Source organism: Podarcis erhardii (assembly GCF_964252035.2).
Source record: "Podarcis erhardii genome assembly, chromosome: 7".
In the NCBI taxonomy this organism is placed as follows: Eukaryota; Metazoa; Chordata; class Lepidosauria; order Squamata; family Lacertidae; genus Podarcis; species Podarcis erhardii.
This window is the reverse complement of record NC_138511.1, coordinates 83,863,763-83,885,746: the sequence shown is the minus strand read 5'-3', so window position 1 is coordinate 83,885,746 and position 21,984 is coordinate 83,863,763. Positions and strand designations below refer to the sequence as shown.

General features: G+C 50.0%; 1 protein-coding gene across 2 annotated transcripts in view; it reads left to right on the top strand.

The window, feature by feature from the left end:
- PPP1R37 (protein phosphatase 1 regulatory subunit 37) overlaps nt 1-19,156 on the top strand; it is a 50,529-nt gene extending 31,373 nt beyond the window's left edge. Inside the window, exons 4-13 of one of the 2 annotated variants that reach the window (XM_081868754.1) lie at nt 843-943; nt 3,151-3,270; nt 5,923-6,073; nt 7,789-7,944; nt 9,229-9,341; nt 11,430-11,571; nt 11,700-11,866; nt 13,877-14,852; nt 15,148-15,238; nt 16,197-19,156. In XM_081868754.1, coding sequence (XP_081724880.1) covers nt 843-943; nt 3,151-3,270; nt 5,923-6,073; nt 7,789-7,944; nt 9,229-9,341; nt 11,430-11,571; nt 11,700-11,866; nt 13,877-14,852; nt 15,148-15,230 — 2,009 coding nt within the window. In that variant the 3' untranslated portion in view covers nt 15,231-15,238; nt 16,197-19,156. The remainder of the gene's footprint in view (nt 1-842; nt 944-3,150; nt 3,271-5,922; nt 6,074-7,788; nt 7,945-9,228; nt 9,342-11,429; nt 11,572-11,699; nt 11,867-13,876; nt 14,853-15,147; nt 15,239-16,196) is intronic. The other variant, XM_081868753.1, reaches the window with a different exon arrangement.
- The last annotated feature ends 2,828 nt before the right edge of the window (nt 19,157-21,984 follow it).

The window sequence follows — 21,984 nt, the reverse complement described above, 5'->3', positions numbered from 1 at the left end:
GAGTGAGCATCCTGTTCGTACTGCGGATACAGGTTGCTGACTTCAGGGCACGTTTACGTACAGAGTTTGCCTGTGAAATTTCTGCTGCCGTTGAGAGGCTAGTCCTAGTGGGCAGGGCGGAGAAGATTGCGAAGGCCCCAAGGCATACAAGGGTGGGGACTTCATTGGAGTGGAAAAGCAAAGCGGTGGCTGAGCAGATGGTATGTGATTGGGCAGGAGGAGGGGAAAGAGCTGCCACTTTGGGTTTGCTGGCTCCTTAGCAGAAACGAAGCCCAGGCCTGCAGTCGTTCTTCATATTTGGAGTACAGCGCCAATGATGCCTCGTGCTGCAAAACATTCAGCTTAATGTCCTGGGCTCCTTTGGAGGAAGGAGTGGGACATATGTTTAAGAAATAACTCTGCCTTTCCTGTAATATTTAGAGTACCAGTTCTTAGCTCTCATGCAGCAGGTGTTTTTAGAATGTTCCTATTTAGACTTGCACCAATAGATGATGAAGTGTCATTAGAAAGTCTGGTTTAAACCAGCCTCCCCCCCCCCCGCCCCTGGTTTAAATCATTTTTGTACCCCACCAAGTTGTACCTTAATGCCTGGGTCTCTATAGACGGTTGTTTTCCAGTATTTAATGCAGTGTTTCTCAAACTTGGGTCCCCAGTTGTTGTTGGACTACAGCTCTCATCATCCCTGACCAGTGGTCCTGCTAGCTAGGGATGATGGGAGTTGTAGTCCAAGAACAGCTGAGGACCCACATTTGAGAAACACTGATGTAATTCATCCTGTGCTTGACAGTGAACCCTTTTAAATGCTGGAGGCTTGCAGATTTACTTTGTCTCTTGTTTTCCAGGCGAGAAGTTAGACTACAAGGCTTGTGAGGCCCTGGAAGAGATTTTTAAGCGCCTCCAGTTCAAAATAGTGGATTTGGAGCAAACGAACCTAGATGAAGATGTAGGTTTGCATGTAACATATAAAGAACTGCCTTTCTTCTCCTCTACCCCACATCTTGTGAACAGTCAGCTGAGCTGAATCCTGGAGAAACTTACAGTTCAGGGCTGAGTGTTTATAAATAAGGAATGTGGCCTAGTGTTGTCTGTTCCCATCACCAACAGCTCTTTGGCATCTTCGGCAAAGCATTTTCCCAGGCCTGTGGCTGGAGAGTGAACATGGGCCCTTGTGCACACAGAGCTTTGCTACCAGATTACGGGCCCCTCCAAATGGTGTGACTGGCTCAAGTCCCCAGACTGGATATCGTGACAAGCTCCTCTTCAAAAACTGCTTCCTGAAAGTGGATTCCCAACATTGGCTAGTGATGGCTCTGTCTAGGCTTTGGGGGCCCTGTTCATAAGACATGTTAGTGAGGCCCCTTAATTTTGAAGAGGCAGGGTGTGCAAATCTAAAATCCTATTGAGCTGCTGCTGGTCACGTAGGGCGAGTGTGGTGGCAGCGTTGAGGTGGCCTTACAAAGGTTCATTCTCATCACTCCCTGGACCCTGTCTAAGGCCTGATCTGCACATTAAATCCTAGAATTGTACAATTGGAAGGTGTCTGAGGGGTCATCTAGTTCAACCCCCTGCAATGCAGGAATAAGTAAAAAGTGAATTGTGCTCCTTCAGAATATAGGTAGGGGGTTGCCATTCTTGAAAAACCTCCCTCTTTTAAAAAGCAAGCAAAGCTCCATGCAAGTGGAGAATTGGCACAGCTCGGAGATGGATGGGGTTAAAAACTTCCTCCTCATGTGCTTGTTTTCTTCTTGCATGAGTCTTAAATGTGACCATCCACCACAACTCCACCTTGGGAATCTGCCATGTCTTCCCACTTCATCTGTGGACTAGGTTTATGGCCCACTTTGTTAAGATGTACACCCATCATTAAAATAAAAATAAAAATGACCCCTTCATTTATTAGGCACTTGAAAGTGATGGATGACCAGCTCCAAATTCTCCCTCTCTCCCCCTGCCCTCTCCCTGCTAAAGAGTATAAATCTGGGGCTGTAGTCAGCTAACATTTACTCAGAGTAGACGCGTTGAAATGAATGAACCTAAGCTAGTCATGGCAAGTAATTCAGTGGGTCTACTCTGAGTGTCTCATCTTAAATTACACAGCCATCAGCAATGTGTTGTGGTTCCCTCTTCATGCAAATCACGGGAGTTGCATTTGAGTACATCGTGCCAGTTCAGTCTGCTCCTCTCACAGGCTTGTTGATAAGCAAGTCCCAACGCGAAAGAACAAATAGTTTGTGGTTGGAAGCCTAGAGCAAGACAGGTCTTGTGTTGTCTCCTTGACTTAGTTTACTGGTTTTTCAGTGCTATGACTAGCCAATTATTTCCCTGGGGGCAGCCTCCCAGCCTCTCCTTCCCCCTCCCACTAGCCCTGAGCTCCACAGTATACAAATTAGATGAACAAAACTTCTGGGGGTATTTTCTGTTGAATACATTTCATTGCAGAACTTCAGAACCAGAAATGGCATTTGAGAAATAGCGATGAACAAATACAGCAGGTGCAATCATAAATGGATGATCAAATTGGAAGAGTTTTAAATTCGATACTTTGCAGACCTTTACTGCTTGCGGAGTTTCCATGTTCCTACTGCTCTGAAACGTGTGCAAAAGACCTGCTTACTGTCTCCAGACAGTCTCGCCCTTCCTTCCTCTCCCATCAGTAATACTCAGTAGCTGAGAAAGGTGCCCTGAGGATCATCTAGTCCCAGCCCCTGCAACGCAGGAATATTCGGCTGCCCCATACGGGGATCGAACCTGCAACCTTGGCATTATCAGCACCACACTCTAACCAGCTGAGCGATGTGCTGTACTGTGTTAGGCTGCAGGAGCGGGTCAGTGAGGCTTTGTCGCAAGGTGTGCTGCGATTCTGGAAGTCGGCTCCATTTGCACACAGTGAGACTTTTCTTCCAAGTAGGCACATGCAGATTTGGGCTGTGAGCAAGCTGATACTTGGTTTGGATCTACCGCCTTGAAAAAGCGCACCTCGTTTCAAACCGCAAAGAGAACTTGTACATTGTGTAATGTCATCTTAAAAGATATCAGTATTGCTGCATGAACTTTGCCCATTTTGCGCCCTCTCTGGGTCGCACCCAGGGCAGGCTGCTGCGGCCACACCCTCGCTAACAGTCCTGGTGTTTCTTCTTTTGTTTTTGCCAGGGTGCCTCGGCGCTGTTTGATATGATTGAATACTATGAGTCAGCCACACACCTCAACATCTCATTTAACAAACACATCGGCACACGAGGTTGGCAGGCAGCTGCGCACATGATGAGGAAGGTTTGTATTCACGATTAGATAGCATATCCCCTCTTCTCCCCCCCCCATTGAATCGCTTGCAGTAGTGTTGCAAAAAGAGGGCAAGTGTTGAGCCCATGTCCTCATTCATGCCCAAGCCCAGTTTCACCATCAAGCTGCAGCTCCCATTGCCTGGAAATGCCGTAAGTTAATATTTCTGCAGTGGTGTTATTGTTTTTTTTTTTCCTTCCCCCCCCCCCCAGCCAAGAGAAAAAGACTTTCCCTCCCTGAGAGTGAGCATTGACAGGTTCTCCACGATTCCATGGGCCCAGCTGTAGACTTCCCTGGTGGAAGAAATTTCTACTCTCTGGTGCCAGTGGCAGACATAGGGACTCCAGTAGGGCAGACTATATTAATGTTCCAGCAAAATTACAATTTAAGCAGGCAGCAAATACTACCATACATACGCACCTTGATCTGAAGAGTAAAAGATTCCCTAACTATTTTTAAAAATCCATAGAAATGTGTTGTGACAGTTGTGCCACAGAACTCACACTAAAAGTAAGGCAGAAATGGAGGGGGAGTGGGTTTGTGCCGATTCCTTGAGAGCGCTGGGTAAGCTATTGGTGCTGCGAGAACTGACTGGGGTTTTTAAAAATCCTGATTTCAGCCAATGCCCTCCATGGGGAAAGGGAGGAGGGCCTTGAGATGAACAATTCCTATAATTTCCTATTTTATCGTTTCCTGCCTGCTTCCCACTCTGTGTGCTTTGCTTTACAAAAGCTGGATAGAATCTGTTCCCATGTGCAATTGACTAAACCTTGGTGATCCTTTCGTCTGCCTCCCACCTTAGCATTATCTCACTGTTATCTTGATGGCATCCATTCAGGTGTTGAAACAGACTTTGCTGGCGATGTGCTGGCCTTGACCAGGCATGAGGAGCTCAGGATGTTTTCCTGAATGGCTTTCGGAACACATTGTGATAAAGCTGGTTCCAGGGTCAAGCAAGGTTCATAGTGGGGAATCTTGTTTCCTGTTAAGTTATGCCAGTCCTTTTACTTACGCCACGATTTGCAGTAATAAACCATAGAATAAGTAATAAACCATAGAATAAGCCATGTTCAAATATATAAAAGGATGTCACATAGAGGAGGGAGAAAGGTTGTTTTCTGCTGCTCCAGGGAAGCGGACACGGAGCAGTGGTTCCAAACTGCAAGAGAAAAGATTCCACCTAAACATTAGAAAGAACTTCCTGACAGTAAGAGTTGTTCGACAGTGGAATTTGCTGCCAAGGAGTGTGGTGGAGTCTCCTTCTTTGGAGGTCTTTAAGCAGAGGCTTGACAACCATATGTCAGGAGTGCTCTGATGGTGTTTCCTGCTTGGCAGGGGGTTGGACTCGATGGCCCTTGTGGTCTCTTCCAACTCTATGAAGTTCAGATTGACACACATCCCTATTCAAACCTGCACTCTGTTAATTCAGGAACTCAGGTATAATCTCCTGCTTTAACGGGCTTACTGATCTTGCTGTTCCTAGCTGCAAATAGAATAGTTTCCCCAGTGTGGAGTGCTATGCAAAGCCTGCACAGCAGACAGGAATCTTGGGCAGGGGCTAACGCTTCTCACCCTTACCACAAGCCTCTTTAAAGTTTTTTCTCTTTAAACAGCGGCAGCAGCCTCGGCCCCCCCCCACAAGGCACCCCATCCACATCTTGTGGAGCAGGTCTGCCTGATGCCAAGGCTGCCAAGCGCCGAGCCCAATGGTGGCATAAGGCAGCCCCAGCACTTCCTCCCGGGAGGAAGAGCTAACCCACCCACCCTGTGCGAGCCGAAGGCTGTGGGCTTGATCAGCAGAGAAGCCCGCCCCTTCACTCGTGCAGGGGCTGTGAGCTAACTCTTTGTCCGTTCAGGAGCGCGGGTGTGCGGCTGCTAGCTCCTAAACGGAGAAGTCTACCAGAGCCCCCACCCCCGTCTCCAGCTTGTGCAAGCAGGCAGCCATGCGCCCCTCAATGCAGAAATAGAAACAATCCGCCTGCCTGCCTGTGTGGGCAGCCGAGGGAGGAACAAGCTACATTGGCCTGGCCGATGTAGCTTGATTCTCCCTCAGCGGTATGAGGGCCAGTGCGATATGGCTGCTTCACCCAGCGCTATATCACGAGTGAAACCACAAGCTGCGTCCCTCGCCACAGGCTGCAGCCGGGTGCTGGTGGCTTGAGAACTCAGGAGCAGCAGTGGTTTCACTTTCAATACAGTGGTACCTCAGGTTACAGACGCTTCAGGTTACAGACTCCGCTAACCCAGAAATAGTACCTCGGGTTAAGAACTTTGCTTCAGGATGAGAACAGAAATCGCACAGCAGCGGCGTGGTGGCAGTGGGAGGCCCCATTAGCTAAAGTTGTGCTTTAGGTTAAGAACAGTTTCAGGTTAAGAACGGACCTCCAGAACGAATTAAGTTTGTAACCAGGGGTACCACTGTATACCGATTGTTCTCTCCTGCTGCGCATGTCTGGTCCACTGAATACTCTTCTGGCTGCTTCCAGCCCTTTGACTTGGTTGCGCGACAACCTGCTTTGGGGTGCTGGCTAAGAGCACCTCTGGCTCACAGGCATTCTGAGCTGAAACGTTTGTTGATATCCAGGTACAGCACCGTTCATACCTTTCTATGACCTGACTCTCAACCTTTCTTTCCTTCCACAGACAAACTGCCTCCAGTACTTGGACGCCCGCAACACACCTCTGCTCGATCACTCGGCACCGTTTGTGGCGCGCGCCTTGCGCATCAGCAACAGCCTGGCCGTGCTGCACCTGGAGAACGCCAGCCTGTCGGGGCGGCCCCTGATGTTGCTAGGTGAACAGCTTGAGTTGCCCTCTATGTACCCAGCCAAACGCCCTTCTCTCTTGCTGACCCTCCGCTTCCATTGTCACTTTTCCTAATTCCCCGCTGAGAGCTCAGCTTGCTGCTAGCAGGCGCCTTTTCTGCGAGGGCTCCTTGCCTGCCAAAGGCATCCCTCTGCAACACTGCAAATGTGACAGCATTAATGGTCATAATGAGGGGCAGATGCAGGCAGAAGCCCCCTTGTTGCCTTCCCTCATCCCTGGGCTCTTCAGTCTGCCTAGATCCTTGAAAGGCGTAGTGTGGAGGTTCGAAGGGCACCCTTGCCTTGCCAGTGCTCCCAGATCCACATGCAGAATCCATGATGGGGGGCAAGGGAGGGGTCGTAAAATATAGGGGAGGATTGAATAGGAACCAGAACCACACATGCTCTGGTTTTGGTTCACCCTGACTCTTCTGATTATGAAATCCAGGCTTTACCACTAACACTGGACTCCAGTTCCCAAAGGCGTCATTTTTAAAGATTAGCCTAGGTGAGAGATACCAAGAGAAGCAGTATTAAACTTGGGAGAACGAAACACCCTCACCTGGTTTTTTGCATCCTGCTGAAGGCATTAATAATGAATAGGAGCCAGCCTAAAGAATGCTAGCAATAATGGATGAAGTTTGAAAGACAGTCTCCTTCAGTTACGTGCCGCCTAGTGACAAATGCCCAGCTGCGGCTGACCTTGTGCTTTCAGTTCCAGTTCTATAAATGAAGAGCAGGGAGGGATTGGTCCTTAAATTCCATTCTCGTCCTCCTCTTGGGTAGCCAATCTTTACAAGCTAGCTGTGGTCTCTCCGCAGCCCCAGGCAGAAGGCAGGTGGATTGAATGAAAACTCATGGCTTTCAGACAGTTCTCTGCATTGGGCACGACAGGCAGTTCCCCTCCTGAGATTTCGTAGGCTTCCAAGACACCACGGCCATTTTCTCATATGTTACCTGCCCTTGAAGCGACCCCAGCTTATCTCCTCTTTACTCACTTATTACGTCTTGAGGCGGATAAATAAACAGGAGAACTTCTGGTAGATTGTGCCTCTCCTTGCTCCACCCCCACGAGGCAGCCAGTTAGATTTGTCCACCTCATCTTGTGGGCAGGAACGGGGAGTTGTCTCACTGAGGAAAACTGGAGAAAGACAGCAGACCTCATTATTTAACTTGTTGGTTTCAAACGGTCGGCCAGTTGGCTGGTGAGCTAATTTAGAGCCAGTGTGGTGTAGTGGTTAAGAGCGGTGGACTCGTAATCTGGTGAACCGGGTTTGCTTCCCCGCTCCTCCCCATGCAGCTGCTGGGTGACCTTGGGCCAGTCACACTTCTCTGAAGTCTCTCAGCCCCACTCACCTCACAGAGTGTTTGTTGTGGGGGAGGAAGGGAAAAGGAGATTGTTAGCTGCTTTGAGACTCCTTCGGGTAGTGATAAAGCGGGATATCAAATCCAAACTCTTCCTCTTCTTCGTCTTCAGATTAAGGGGCAAGGCCCATCTCTCCTCCTTACTTGCTGCTGGCAGACTCATAACAGGCCGAAGCCCCGGGCTTGTCCTGTGAAGGGATGCATCAGTGGCACAGGGGTCTGTGGCCTGGACTCACATCTGCTGCCAAGCTGGGCAGGCAGAAATCTCGTTGTCACCTGGGAGGTGCAGCAAGGCAGCCACTTCTCTTTAATTTTATTCTCCCCTTTGTCTGCTTTCCAGCAACGGCTCTTAAAATGAACATGAATTTGCGGGAGCTTTATCTGGCTGACAACAAGCTGAACAGCCTCCAGGACTCAGCTCAGCTGGGCAACCTCTTGAAGTTCAATTGCTTCATACAGATTCTGGATCTGAGGAACAACCACATCCTGGACTCAGGTGAGGGATCCCTTCTTCGGTCTCCCCCAAAATTCTTTGAGAAACCGAGAGGAGGGCTCAGGCTGTGTCTCTGCAGTGTGCTTAAGAAGAAAGACAATAGTTGCGGTCTAGACCAGGGCGGCTCAAATTCTCTTCTAAGAAATGGTCGGATTCTGTTGTTTGAACACATGTTGTTTGATGTCAGAGAGATACAGTGGTGCCCCCAAGAAGAATGCCTCGCAAGACGGAAAACTCGCTAGACGAAAGAGTTTTCCGTTTTGGAGGTGCTTCGCAAAACGAATTTCCTATGGGCTTGCTTCGCAAGACGAAAATGTCTTGCGAGTTCCTGCGGGGTTTTTTTTCTTTCCCCCCCTTTTTCTAAGCCGCTAAGATGCTTATCCGCTAAGCCGATAAGCCGCTAATAGCGCTAATAGCGCTAATCTGCTAAGCTGTCAATGGGCTTGCTTCGCAAGACGAAAAAACCACTAGATGAAGAGACTCGCGGAACGGATTCTTTTCGTCTTGCGAGGCACCACTGTAAACTGTTATACAACCTTCCGTAGACACCTGAAGGCAGCTCTGTATCGGGAAGCTTATAATGTCTGGTGTGTTAATTAATATATTAATGTATTTTTATTTTAGCTGTGCCAAACTACTCACTAGCAAGAAGTTCTTCTAATTTGGAAGAACAGAGCCGTCGGCTACTTAAATGAGTTTGGTTGGCTCTGATCATCTGCCTATCAACTGGTTAAATCCTTGAACACATTTAATTTGAAATAAAACGTGACGCATTTACCAGAACCTCACGTGGGTGTCTTTTGCACATAACGGAAGGCGGTGTTGGATATTACAACCAAATAAAAAGTTGCCGTCTTCAGTTTCCCCCTTCTTAAAAATCCCCCTCCTAACTAGAACCAAAAGAACCAATTGAACTTAACACGGGGAATTTGCCCAGCTGTTGCCGTCAGAGGATATAAATCTGATGAGCAAACCGATTTAGCTGTTCCCTGAATCGGACATGCAGAGAAAATGCAAATGTGTTCTTATGGTACTCTCTTCTGTCCTTTTAAACACAAATCCAACGAGCACACAAAATTTTCCCGGCTACCACCGTGACAGCCGAGTTGGCGGAGCGAGGGGGGAGAGAAAGGGGAGGGGGATTAGTTGAGACAAGGAAAGTGCCGCCTCCGAAAGCCGATGGTGCCTGGGTATTTGTGTCCGACTGAGCTGGTGTCGCGTCTAATGAGGGCTGCGAAAAAGGACTCCCATCCTCCCTCCCTCAACTGCTCGTCATTCGCTTCACAGGCCTGGCGTACATCTGCGAGGGGCTGAAGGAGCAGCGGAAAGGCCTCGTCACCCTGGTGCTGTGGAACAACCAGCTGACTCACACCGGCATGGCTTACATGGGGATGACGCTGGTGAGTCACAGGCAGCCTTGCTGCCCCGGGGCCTCGTTCTCTGGCTCGGGAGCCAGAGGCCATTCAGCGCTCCAGCCCGACCCTTTTCTGTGGGAGCTTTGTTGGGCAACATGTTGGGCCTCTCTGCCCAGCTGATCTGTTATCTGGGGTTTGCGCCTTGGGGCCTCCTGAGTGCAACATGGGAGCTCTGCCACTGAGCTTTATCCTCCTCCTTCCATGTTAGGGGTGGGAACATCTGGCCTGGTGCAGTCCGGGGGGGGGGGTCACCAAAGCACACTGCGAGCTGGAAAGCCCAGAGGCAGCTGCGCTTGCTGCCCCCCCCCCCCATCCAGCCCAACTTGAAAACAGAACCTCCTTTTTCTCCTTCCCGGTATTGAAAACAACAGACAGCTACCAAAAGCCATTATAAATTTAGGGCTGCTTCTGCCATCTTTAGAATACAGGCGGTGACCATTCTAGGGGTGTCCAATTGACGCGGGTCCTTTTGCACCCAGAAAAAGGCAGGCTGAGAACGGGACCCCCGTGCGAAATGTTCTCTGCCTGTACTGCGTTCAGCTGTCCTGTCTTTAAAAAAAAAAGGAAAAAAGGGGTAATGGAACGCAGGAAGTTGCCTTAGAATCATAGAATTGTAGCGATGGAAGGGACCACCAGAGTCATCTAGTCCAGCCCCCTGCAATGCTGGAATCTTTTGCCCAACATGGTGCTCGAACCCACAACCCTGAGGTTTAGAGTCTGAGCTCTGCCGATGGAGCTATCCCAAGGAGGCTATCCCTTAGACTGAGTCAGACCATGGGTTCTCCCTGCTGTCTGCGCTGACCAGCTGTGCCTCTGCAGGGTTTCAGGCGGGAAGTCCTTCCCAGGCTTACATGGATATGCCAGGGATTGAATTTGGGACCGTCTGCATGCAAGGCTGGTGCTCTTATCACAGAGCTGCAGCCCTTCCCAGAATAGGTGCTGAACAGGACAACTAAAATGGCTTGGGTGGGGGCTCAAGGATTTTCCTCCAAGGAACGGCTAATGTTTGCTTTTAGCTGCAAGTGTGTGGAGAGAACGTTTTGTCCCTTTCTCATCACCTGGTGAATTGGGTTGGCTGTAGTTAAGAGACAGAAAATATTTCATACAACTCTGTTGTATGTTGGACCTGCTTTGGGTTTCAGTGGGTCTGCCTTCTACTCTCCTCACAGCTGTGGATTTGGGAGTAGGGAGGAAGGATGAGGTCCATGCTGGATGGAGGTTAAACTTCAGCCAGTTGCCAGTTCTCTTACAAAACACGGGGTTCATTTCCCACTTGGGTGGCCAGAATCCTGCACAGAGAGCCTTGCAAATTCTCGGGCCATGTGAGCACCAGCAGACCTGAGGACAGAGTGACTCAGAACCCAGATTGTGGAAAGCCCTTCCCACAGAGGTGCATTTGGCCCCCAAACTTGTATGTGGGTTTTAAAAACTACTTATTTTGGGCTGTACCTTCTACACATAAGGCCTTCATTGTTAGAATTCTGTATGGTGGTTCTCATGTCCATGCTGCTGCCATTATCAATTTAAAAATCTGTTGTGTGAATTGTGTCTTTGGACCATAGGCTCGGTTCACGGGTAAGGCTAAGTGAAACCATGACTTTGTCTGAACAGGTGAGCATGCGGGTTTCTGGACAGGCAGTTGCAGCCTCTTCAGTCCTCTGTTTGATTCTGTTGCTGGGAGCTAAGCCGTTGTTTGTCTTAGCGTGTCTTTCAAAGCTCGACTCATTGTTCGTCTCACTCCAGACAGACCACAAGTTCATTACCAAGGTGTGTTTCTTGATTTACAGTTCATGGTTTGCCTGAAGGAGACAAAGCATGAGCTCAGGTTCAGACAACATGCTAATCCTCAAACCGTGGCATAGCTCACAGTAGTAACAGGACCAGAGGAGGGACAAAGCAACTACAGTAGTGTCCTCTCCGGGAGCTCGCAGACTCACCGGACTGGGCTGATCCCTGGTTTGGGTCAGTGCTGTGTGCAAATTGAGCCGTTGTGAGCTGCCTTGAAGTGGACTAAGCCCCCAGAGGCAGTCAGTAAACAAACAACAAACCAACATTCCCTGTTTGCATCTTCAGCCTCACGCTCAGAGCCTGGAGACCCTGAATCTGGGACACAACCCCATCGGCAATGAAGGTGTCCGCAACCTGAAGAACGGGCTCATCAGCAACCGCTCAGTGCTGAGGTTGGGCTTGGCGTCGACCAAGCTGACGTGTGAGGGTAAGCCAGGCCACGCAGCCTCCCCGGGTGCTCACGCGGCGCTCTGTCTTTTCCGAGGGCAGAGCAGCCGCCACAGGCTTGGCCCCTGCGTTCACATGGACTCAATGGCTGTGTCTCTTGGTGCCCAGGCGCTGTGGCAGTGGCGGAATTCATCGCGGAGAGTCCCCGGCTACTTCGGCTGGACCTTCGGGAGAACGAAATCAAGACCGGAGGGTTGATGGCCTTGTCTTTAGCCCTGAAAGTCAATCACTCGCTGCTCAGGCTGGACCTCGACAGGGAGCCCAAAAAGGAATCGGTGAGTCTGTGCTGTGCTTCTGTTGCAGACGGAAGGTAGCAGCTGGGGAAGTCAGAACCCTCCTGAGATGGCCTAGTTTGATTTTCTGCTCGTATTAGGCATGCAGGGAGTGCTTGAACCACCAGGGATGCCCCTGGAGGCTTCAGTCCCCACCTAGCCCATAGAATTGTAGAGTTGGAAGGGATCCCGAGGGTCATCTAGTCCAACCCCTGCTATGCAGGAATCTCAACTGAAGCATCTATGACAGGTGGCCATCCAACCTCTTCTTTAAAACCTCCAAAGAAGGAGACTACAAAACCTTCCGAGGGAGTCCGTTCCACTCTCAAACAGCTCTTACTATCATAAAGTTCTTCCTGATATTTAGTCGGAATCTCCTCTCTTGTAACTTGAAGCCATAGGTTCAGGACCTACCTTCCAGAGCAGGAGAAAACAAGCTTGTTCCTTCTTCCATGTGACAGCCCTTGAGAAATTTGAAGATGGCTATCATATCCCCTCTGTCTCCTCTTTCCCACGCTACACATACCCAGTTCCCTCAACTGTTCCTCATAAGGCTTGGTTTCCAGACCCTTGATCATTTTGGTTACTCTCCCCTGCACACGGTCCAGCTCGTCAACATCCTTCTTAAATGCCCAGAACTTGCTTTTTAGGCTGTTGTGGGTCGAGGCTCCCAGCCTTGCACGAAATGGGATGATTTTGTGTATACCACCCTGAGTCCCACTAAGACAGGTTGGGATAGAAACATCAAAGCAGAAGCAAAAAGGGTCTTTTGAATAAGTGGGGGGGGGGGATTTGGCTGGGAGCAGGAGATGGTATGAAGATGGAACAGGGTGTTTTATAAAGGGCGGAAGCCACACACCTTAGCATTTACCCAGCAGTGTTCTCTGCATGGAAACAGAATGGCTTAGCCATGTGCTTTCCTGGTCCCTCACAACCAAACATATAAACACTCTTGACGTCTACAGGTGTCTAAATAGCTGCTTGGGAGCTGGTGGCAAATGCCTTCGTGTGGGCAGCTGTCTCCTGTTCCCAGCGATGTGTATTTCCAGGCCCCTCAAGCTCGAACTTCGGAGCGGCATCCCTCGCTGACAGTCCACTGCTGTTGCCGCTGAGCTGCCTTCATTTGAAATGCCGCGTTGTAAAAGCTTTCTGTGTCGCGAGGCAGTAACACGATTCTGCCCATCAGGGAGCAAAAGCCTTTGTCCGAGCCACTCGATACCCGCCATCTCACGTTTCCGTTTGCTGGCGTAGCTTTGGCTCTGCACGTGGCGTGTGCCAGTGCAGCCAGCCAGGTAACCCTACTGCCTCTCTGATAAACCTTCCGCTCCAGAAAAATACAGGCCCAGTGCCTGGCACTGTCACAGGTGTGCTGTAGGCAGGTAGAAAAACTCCAGTTGTGCCAGGCATTTGGCTTCTCTTTGTCCCTTCCCACTTGTGGAAGGCCTTCCCCGTGCGGAAGAGCTGTGGTGCAATGGCAGAGCGCATGATTTGCACGCGGAGGAGTCCAGGTTCAGCCTCCAGCGTTGCCCATGTAGAGATGGGAGAGACTCCAACCCATACAGCATCTGAGCTCAAGCAGGCAAGGGCGAACTCATCAAAACGCCCACCTTCGGGCTCTGTGCCAGCTTCCCTTACAACGGTGGTTGGGACCCTCAGACTCTTGGGCCCCAAGTCTTTCTGTCTGCCCCATGCCACTCTCCCTCTACCACACACAACTCTCCCAGCCTATCCCCTAGTGCCCCCATTTCCTTTCCTCCTGGGATGTTTTGCCTAAGCTGGAAAATGTCCTTGAGCTCTGACAATACTGGCTTGCATGGAAGATGGAGAGGAGGTGCATGAATATGTGAGAAAACTAACCTGGCATTGAAAGATAAAATTTACGTTTCTTGCCTTGCCAACCTTGCCCCCCTCCCCAAATTGTCCAGGAGGCTGTGGGCCCCTCAGGCTGAAAAATGTTTTGCCTACCCCAGCTTTACAATAAATGGTGCCCCTGTGCCTTTCTCCCTTTTGCAGGTGAAGAGCTTTATCGAGACGCAGAAGGCCCTCTTGACGGAGATCCAGAACGGCTGCAAGCGCAACTTTGTCCTTGCCAAAGAGAAGGAGGAGAAGGAGCAGCAGCTCCAACAGTCGGCCTCCATGCCCGAAATCACCATCACGGAGCCCCTCGAGGAGGGGCCGGTGGAGGACGAGGGGCAGAACGGCGACATGGCGCCCACGCCGGAGGAGGGGGAGGAAATCAGGGAGGCACCGCCCTCCCAGGAGAATGGGGCGGCCGACAAGGGAGCTGGTGGCGACGACGAGTCCTCAGACTCCGATTCGGACACAGACGAAGAAGAGGATGAGAAGCTGGTGATGAAGGCTCTCCCGCCGTCGCCACAGAAGCTCAGCAGCCCTGATCACGCGGGCGACTTGCCCAAGCCACCTTCCCCCCCAAAGACCAGCGGTGTCCTTAGCCCCGAAAGCAGGGTGCTGCCCCCCTTGAACACTACGGAAGAAATAAAATGTGAATCTCGATTGGGAGTCACCAGTGGGCCTCCAGCTCAGGCCAGCTCTCCCGGGAACGAGAGGAGGATTGCGGTCTCCAGCCCTGGGCGAGGCCACAAAATATTTGTTGTTACGCGGGTGGAGAGCCTGCCGGAGAAGGCAGCGCCAGGGGGCGCCGATACGCGGCAAGAGGGGAGCCCTCTTCCTCCACAGGCTTCTCCGCCAAAGCCGAGCGACCTTCTAGCCCCTCAGGCTCAGCCAGCAAAGACTGAATGCTCAGATGGACAAGAGACTGAGGCTGTTCCCAAGTGGGCAGCTGGCTCAGAAACCTTCCCCTCCACACCAAGCCCTGTTTTGGGGGCAGAAAAGATGAACTCTGGGCCATGTGAGAGTGCTGTTCACAGCTCTCTGCTGCCCAACGGACTAAGGATGGAGTTTGTTCATGCACTACCAGATTCTCCCTCAGGGCATGATGGGAAAATGGCCAGTTGCTCTGTAGAACATGGTAAGCACATAGAGAGAGAGAGAGAGCATGCTTTGCATTCTGGGAGAGGCGTATATATAGGGTACCAGACAGGCTCCACCCTACTCTTACTGTGTCAAGGAATGAAACCGGGGGGGGGGGGGGGGAGCTGTGTGGGTGGGGTGGGCTCAGCCGTGTGGCGTCTTGCCTCCTAAAAGGCAGGTGACTATACGGATTTCACAGGGATTTTGAACACAGAAGCAAAGGCCAGGTTTAGACACTCCTTGGGAGCAGGGCAAGCACCTGGCTGACTCTGCCTTTCCACTCTGCTTTCCAGAGCTAAACTGTTCCAAGAACGAGAAGGAGCTGGAGGAATTACTTTTGGAAGCAAGCCTAGAGATGGGGCAGGAGCCAATGTGACGCTTTAGGTAAGGGAGTTGCGTGTCAAAATGGGCAGAGGGAATATGCTGTCTGCTAAAAAGGGGGGTGGGGCTCCAGGAAGGATAACATGGAGGGGGCGGGGCAGGACCTCTTCATCCCTGCATTGCTGCACCAGCAGAATGGCACCTAGAAAGCATTAATCCTGAACACACTTATGCAGGAATCAGGTCCCGCTGGGTTCAGTGAGTTTTTCACTTTCTAAGTAAGTAAGCTTTAGCACAAGTTTTCCCAAACTTGGGTTTTTTGACTACAGCTCCCATCATCCCTAGCTAGCAGGTCAGGGATGATGGGAATTGTAGTCCAAAAACAGCTGCAGACCCAAGCTTGGGAAACACTGCTTTAGCAGAACCTGAGCATTTTGAAAATTCAAGCTTGGTGTGCCTGTTTAGTCAAGCTTCTCAATCTCATGGCGTTAGAAACAAATCTGGGTGGTGTTCAGGTAAATATATTTACCTAAAATGTATATATATTATATATATTTACCCGAAACCTATATAATGCATCACAGCAAGAGCAGGAGGGAAGTGTTTGTGAGGGCTGAGAATGGGGAGGGCCGGGTTCTTGAGCTATTGTTAGAGTAGTAGTATTTCTAAATGGGGATAACCTGAAATACATACTTATTATTCAATATATTGCTGGATGGGGAAGCAGAAGCAGTCAGCGTGGTGCTAACATCCCGGGACAAATTGAAGGGAGAAAGTTAAGAATGGAGGGGGGCTGAAGAGAATTGTAATGAAATTTTATTTAAGGGTTTCAAACCTCCCCCCCCCTTTCAAGGCAGCTACATTGAAAATTTAGCACTGTGCCATTTTTATGAGTTGGTAAGAAGCCGGTGATTTTATAATTAGATATGGATCTGTATCTGCTTGCGTTGCCCTCCCACTCTGGTCTCCCGGACATCTTTCTTGCTTCCCTCCCCACCTTCTCCTTTTCTCTCTCTTTCAGTTCTGGGCCATTCCGCATCCAATGGGGTCTCTTTGGGGAAGCGCCTGCCTAGCTTTGCCTCCTCCCTTCACCATGTGATTCCGAAAACAACACCACCACCGCCCCCCTGACTGCCACACAGAGGCAACGTGACAAGCGCCGCCCATCCCGTTCCCCCGAACGGCATCCATTTCCAACTGTGACCATTTCCCCCGCCGCCACCCCCCCCTTTTCTCATTCTCGAAGTCTTCCCTCTGATAAAAGATGCTCTGTTTGGAGGGGGGGGGGTCGGGATTCAGGAAACAGAAGAGCCGAGGAGACCTTGACCCAGGAGAAGAGTTTCCTTCAGGGCGAACTCTTGACATCTTTTGCTGCTTTGGTGTGTCTCCCTGGAACTCTTGCCAGGGGGGGAACTCAACAATGTTTTTGTTTCGTTTTTTTTCCTTTTGCAAGGGGATGCCCCTTGCAAGTGATTTCACAAGGCAGAGAGGCTGTTTTGCGGACTCGGATCGTTGGCACCGCCTCTCTCCAGTCTAACTGGGAAACTTTAAAAGGAAAAGGGCGAACACTACAGATGAACAGGGCCCTGTGTGTTTGCTTTGTGTGTGTCTCGAGCGCCGCAGGTCCCAGTAGGTCCAGTTTTCCACGAATGCTTGGGGAGGAGCAGGCCTCTCCTGGGTCCCGCTGGCTGAGAGTGCCGTAATGCTGTAGCTCCCTTGCCAAGCAAGACTATTGAGGCTGTTTAATCCGCAGCACAGACTACTATTTATTTTTATTTTCCAGTTTCTCTTTCCCCACCCACCGCCCTCCCTTACTTGCGTCTCCTTGTTTGTTTGTCTTTTCTTCGGTGTCTGTTGAACAGAATGGGAACAGTTTTTCCTCCCGCCTTTTAACCTCCAACCACCTTAAAAAAAGGAAAAGGATCTCTGCTTCCTCCCAATTTGCAGAGTGCACCGAATCGGGGAAGCCACCAAGAAGCTGCTTTTCCCTGGTGAAGTTGTTTGAAATAAGCTGAGAGAGATAGAGAGAGCGCCCCGGTGTGTGTGTGTGTGTGAGAGAGAGAGCGAGAGATGCCTTTTTGTGCATTGATGGGCAACCTTTGCCCATTGCCCACCAATAAGAGGACTGCCGTGGCTTCGACTGATCCGGGTTCTCCTGTCCTTCAGCAGAGAGAACAAGGCAAACTCCTTGCATCTCTCCTATCAAGATTTGTTCTTCAAGCCATACCATGCTGAACTTTTGGACGATGGGGGTGATACTGTGTATGGCTTGACTGTTGAAGTAGCGAATATTTTAACTGACCGTAAAACTACATAAATGGCACGTTTATGAAGAGGGCAGGGTGGCTCTCTCCCCCCCCCCACCTCCCGTTTTGTTCACCCCATATGATAAAACTGACGTGAGAAACTTCTTAGCATGCTGCTGATTTTTGGGGCAGTTTTCATCTTTTATTGTTACTTTGTTCTTCAAAAAGTTGTAGGCTTTCCCACAGTTCCTGTGCATACATCAGCTGTGGACAAGGACCCAGCTGCAGTGATAAGCATGTTATCTTGCTATCACCAGGGCCTTTCGTGGTCCAAAATCACTACTTTTGCAGAAGGAGGTCGAATCGCTCACAGCAGCACCCCTTATCCCACTCCCTGGAACTTCAATTTCCTTGAGAAAAGGGGGTAAAAGTTGAAACGCGAACTGCTCTCCCAAGTTTTGCTCCACAGAGGAAATGCTCCAGGCTTTGTGGGTCTCCTGGCCGGCCGTTCAGCGCCAAAAGCGGGGAGGAGGTGGGTTGCTGCACAAAGTGTATTGCTAGAGGGTGGGTGGGGGTTGATTATTTTATTTCTCAGGGAAGGACTTTTTTGCAGCCAAAAAAATACCTGGGATTGCGGGGGAAGCTGGTGGAGCCAACAGTGCAGTCCCTCCCCCTGCCCCCCCTCCTCCGGTGGTGCGTTGAGACCCAGCAGAAGATATCCCAAAGGCTATTACGGGAAGCTCCGCAAAGACCAGGTTCAAATGGCCTCAGAGATTAGCTCCGATAGGCAAGGTTTCTTCCAAAAGAGAAGAAGCTTGCCTGCCAAGATGGGAAACCAGGACTGATGCTTTCGTATGTCGCCAGTAGGACGAGAGCCGGGGCAACCAGCCCCCTTGCATGGGGAAGTCTGTGTTGTAGGACGACAGGTGTAAAAACAAGCGGCCATCTTTTTTTGGTTCGAGCCTAGGTGCGGCGGGAAGAGTAGGCCCTCTCTTTGGGTCCTTGAATTCTTTTCTCACGAAATCTCACTGGGATCACTCGACTCTAACCTAATCTAGCAGGAAAGGAAGAAAAAGAAACACGCTTCTCTCCCCGTACACGATGGACTACTTTCCTCCTGGTGACACAAAACGAAATCTCCGCAGGAGATTTGCGGTACTAACCCCGTAAATGAAACGAAAACGAAAAGGAATCTCCCTCTTTTTTTGTATAGACTTAGCAGAGGAACCGTTTTCTCCACCGCAACACCCTCTAAAAATGTGGGGTGGGGGGAGGGTGGCAGCTGTTGGGTAGACATAGAACTTTATGCTTTTTACTTTATTATTATTTTTCTTAAGTGCAATAAAAATCTTATCAGGGAGCTTGAGAGGGCACTTTTGCTGCATGGAAATTCAGGCTGGAGAGGCAGGAGGGAGAAAAACAAAAAAATTGTGTGCCCACCATCTGCTTGACCATGATTCCTTTCTCTCTCTCTCTCTCTCTCTCTCTCTCTCTCTCTCTCTCTCTCTCTCTCTGTCACACACACGCAACCCGACACACAGACACACATGGAGTTTTTGCTGCATTAACACTACATTTACAGAAAAGAAGATGGCGCCAGTTTGATTTTGTGTTCCTTTTCCTCCCTCCCCCATTTTTTTTTTTGGCTAAAGTTTGTCATTCCTTTCTGTTTCGTGTGTGTGTGGAGTTTTATTTTTGTTGAAACTGTCTTCTATTAAATGAAAAGCTGCATTCACCACGTGGCTTCTCTCAGTCTCTTTGGGGAAGGGGGTCCAAAACACAACCTGCGTTCTCGCCCCATGTTGCAGTCACATTTTGCCAGCAAAACGGACGCCAAATGAGCGGTGTTGTGAATTGAAAAGTGTGCCGAGGCTGGCTTGGGTCTCTGCACAACATCCTTCTTATTTATGTATTGCCGTTGGGTGACAATGTGCTTTTACAGAGTGACGTAAGCAAAAAAAAAAAAAAAAAAAAAAGAGAGAGAGAGAGAGAGAGAGAGGCCTGAGCCCTCAAAATCTTCCAGCATAATTTATCAATGGGAGAGGAAGGGAAAGGAATTGTGCATACTGAGATTTTATTTTGGTGTAGAACGAGAGGACTCTGCAGGTTAAACTATGAGCTTCAGAAGAAACTTTGTTTTTTGTCTCTGGCTTTCCCAAAAGCTTGGAGAGATGCTGCAATTTCATCGCCTGGCTGCACAACAGCTTTGCTAGTTCTCCCTCCACCCAACTGCGTTACGCATCCACATTCATCCTTGAACTTTTGCTTCCAAGCCTATCGGCCACTGCAGTTGTTTGGTGTGGTTTTTTGGGGGGCTTGTTAGCGTTTGGTTGCTTCATGGGCAAATAGGTCTGAGAAGAGATTAGGGATTGGAGCAATGAGCCCTGACCCTTTGCAAAGGAATTGATGCCTCTGAAGCTGGGGACGCATTGTGCACTTGCGCAGTTCCGAGGGAAGGAAGTAAAAGGGGGTGGGGTGCTTACTTGCCGGACGAGAGATGCCAGGAAAGCAGTTTGAGGAAGAGATCCACAGGCAAGGTGTAGAGCTTTCCTACCAACCAACCTTCCCTTTCTAATAAAAGCAATAATCTACCGGACTAGCACCCTCTGGTGTAAGAAAGGTGGAACTGTCAGGAAGCCAAAGGAAAAAATGGCAGAGTGAATTCCTCGTGACGAAATAATACTCATGTGCAAGCTTAAGGTTTTTTTTTTATTTTAAACTCCTCTGAAACTTCTTCCTGCCATCAGAAAGGTGGGGTCCTGTTCACGTGCTTATCTCTGATGCATGTTTTAAAAGTGCATTCTGAAATAAACAAGCCTGTTTCGTTTTTTGCTTTTTTTTGTAAATCCTCCCCCCACAAAAAAGGAAAATATTGCCACTGCCTGGATAGCTCAGTTGGTTAGAGTGGGGCGATGATAACGCCAGGGTTGCATGTTTGATCCCCGTATGGCACAGCTGTGTATTCCTGCATTGCGGGGGGCTGGACAAGATGATCCTCGGGGTCCCAACTCCACAATTGTAGGGCCTAGAAATATAGAGGGTGGTGCTGTGAGTTAAACCACAGAGCCTAGGGCTTGCAGATCAGAAGGTTGGCGGTTCGATTCCCCGCCACGGGGTGAGCTCCCGTTGCTCAGTCTCTGCTCTTGCCAACCTAGCAGTTCGGAAGCATGTCAAAGTGCAAGTAGATAAATAGGTACCACTCTGGCGGGAAGGTAAACGGCGTTTCCGTGCACTGCTCTAGTTCGCCAGAAGCGGCTTAGTCCTGCTGGCCACATGACCCGGAAGTTGTACGCCGGCTCCCTCGGCCAACAAAGCGAGATGAGCTCCGCAACCCCAGAGTCAGTCACGACTGGACCTAATGGTCAGGGTTCCTTTTACCTTTACTGCAGGAGTAAGGACTTAAAACATTGCTTAGCTGGAGCAGAGCAAGATTAATCAGCTCCAGCTATTCTGTGTCCAGGCAGATGCTCAGGAGTTTGGGGCATACAAGAAGACTCCTGTATCTGGATCGCACCAAAGGCCCATATAGTCCAACGTCGTGTTTTCACAGTGACCAACCAAATGCCCGAATGGGGAGCAGGACCCGGTCAGGACCTGAATGCCACAGTGCCCTACTCCACAATTGCGATTCCTCTGCAACTGGCATGGGAGGCAGAGCATGGCCATCCTGGCTGGTAGCCATCGATAGCCTTTCCCTCCATGAATATGTCAAAATCCTCTTTAAAGTCATCCAAGCTGGAGGCGGCCACTACATCTTACTGGAGCGAATTTCATAGTTTTAACCAAGTGCCACGTGAGAAAGTTCATTTGTTCGCCTGCCCCCAGCCTTCATGGAGCATGGGACAAACTTGTGGTTTGTTTTTTTAAAAAAGAGATCCTATTCTGTCTTCTAGTTGACTTCTCATATGGTATTCATACCCTCCCCTGTTTTTTATTTATTCCTTCCAATTCTATGATTTGTCTCAGTGAAGATCCTCTCTTAAAGGCACGTTAACTCTTGTCCGTGGGAAACAACTCCAGCCTCCTGACGTGGCTGATGTTTTCAGCTCCTGGATTTGGCCTAGAGAGGACGGGGGCTTGCAGGGAGGGCTTACTCATCGTCCCCCAAATCTGAGAAGGCATCAGAGGGTGGGCACAAGGCAGGGGAGCAGCTTGGAAGATGGGAAGGCTATATCAGGTCATGTAGCTCCGTAGTAACCACACAGACTGGCAGTAGCTCTCCAGATTTCATTCAGAGAGGAGTCTCTGCCAGCCGTGCCTAGAGACGCAGGGGATTGAACCTCAAACCTTCTGCATGCAAGGCAGCAGCTGTTCTACCATTGAGCTGAGGCCCTTCCCCTCTCTCTTTTAGGGTTCGAATGTGGAGGCTCCCTACTCCCCACCCCCGTTACAACTGGAAACTCTGGCTGATCATACGCTTGCAAGCTACCTTGAATTCCTGCGTGGCGGTGAGGTGGGATATGAAACAAGGTTCGATTCTTGCCGGTGTCCCACTGATGGATTGCTTTGTGGGTATCAAGGATGTCCCAGAGCACCAGTGAATCTTCTCTCTCTTTTTTTGTA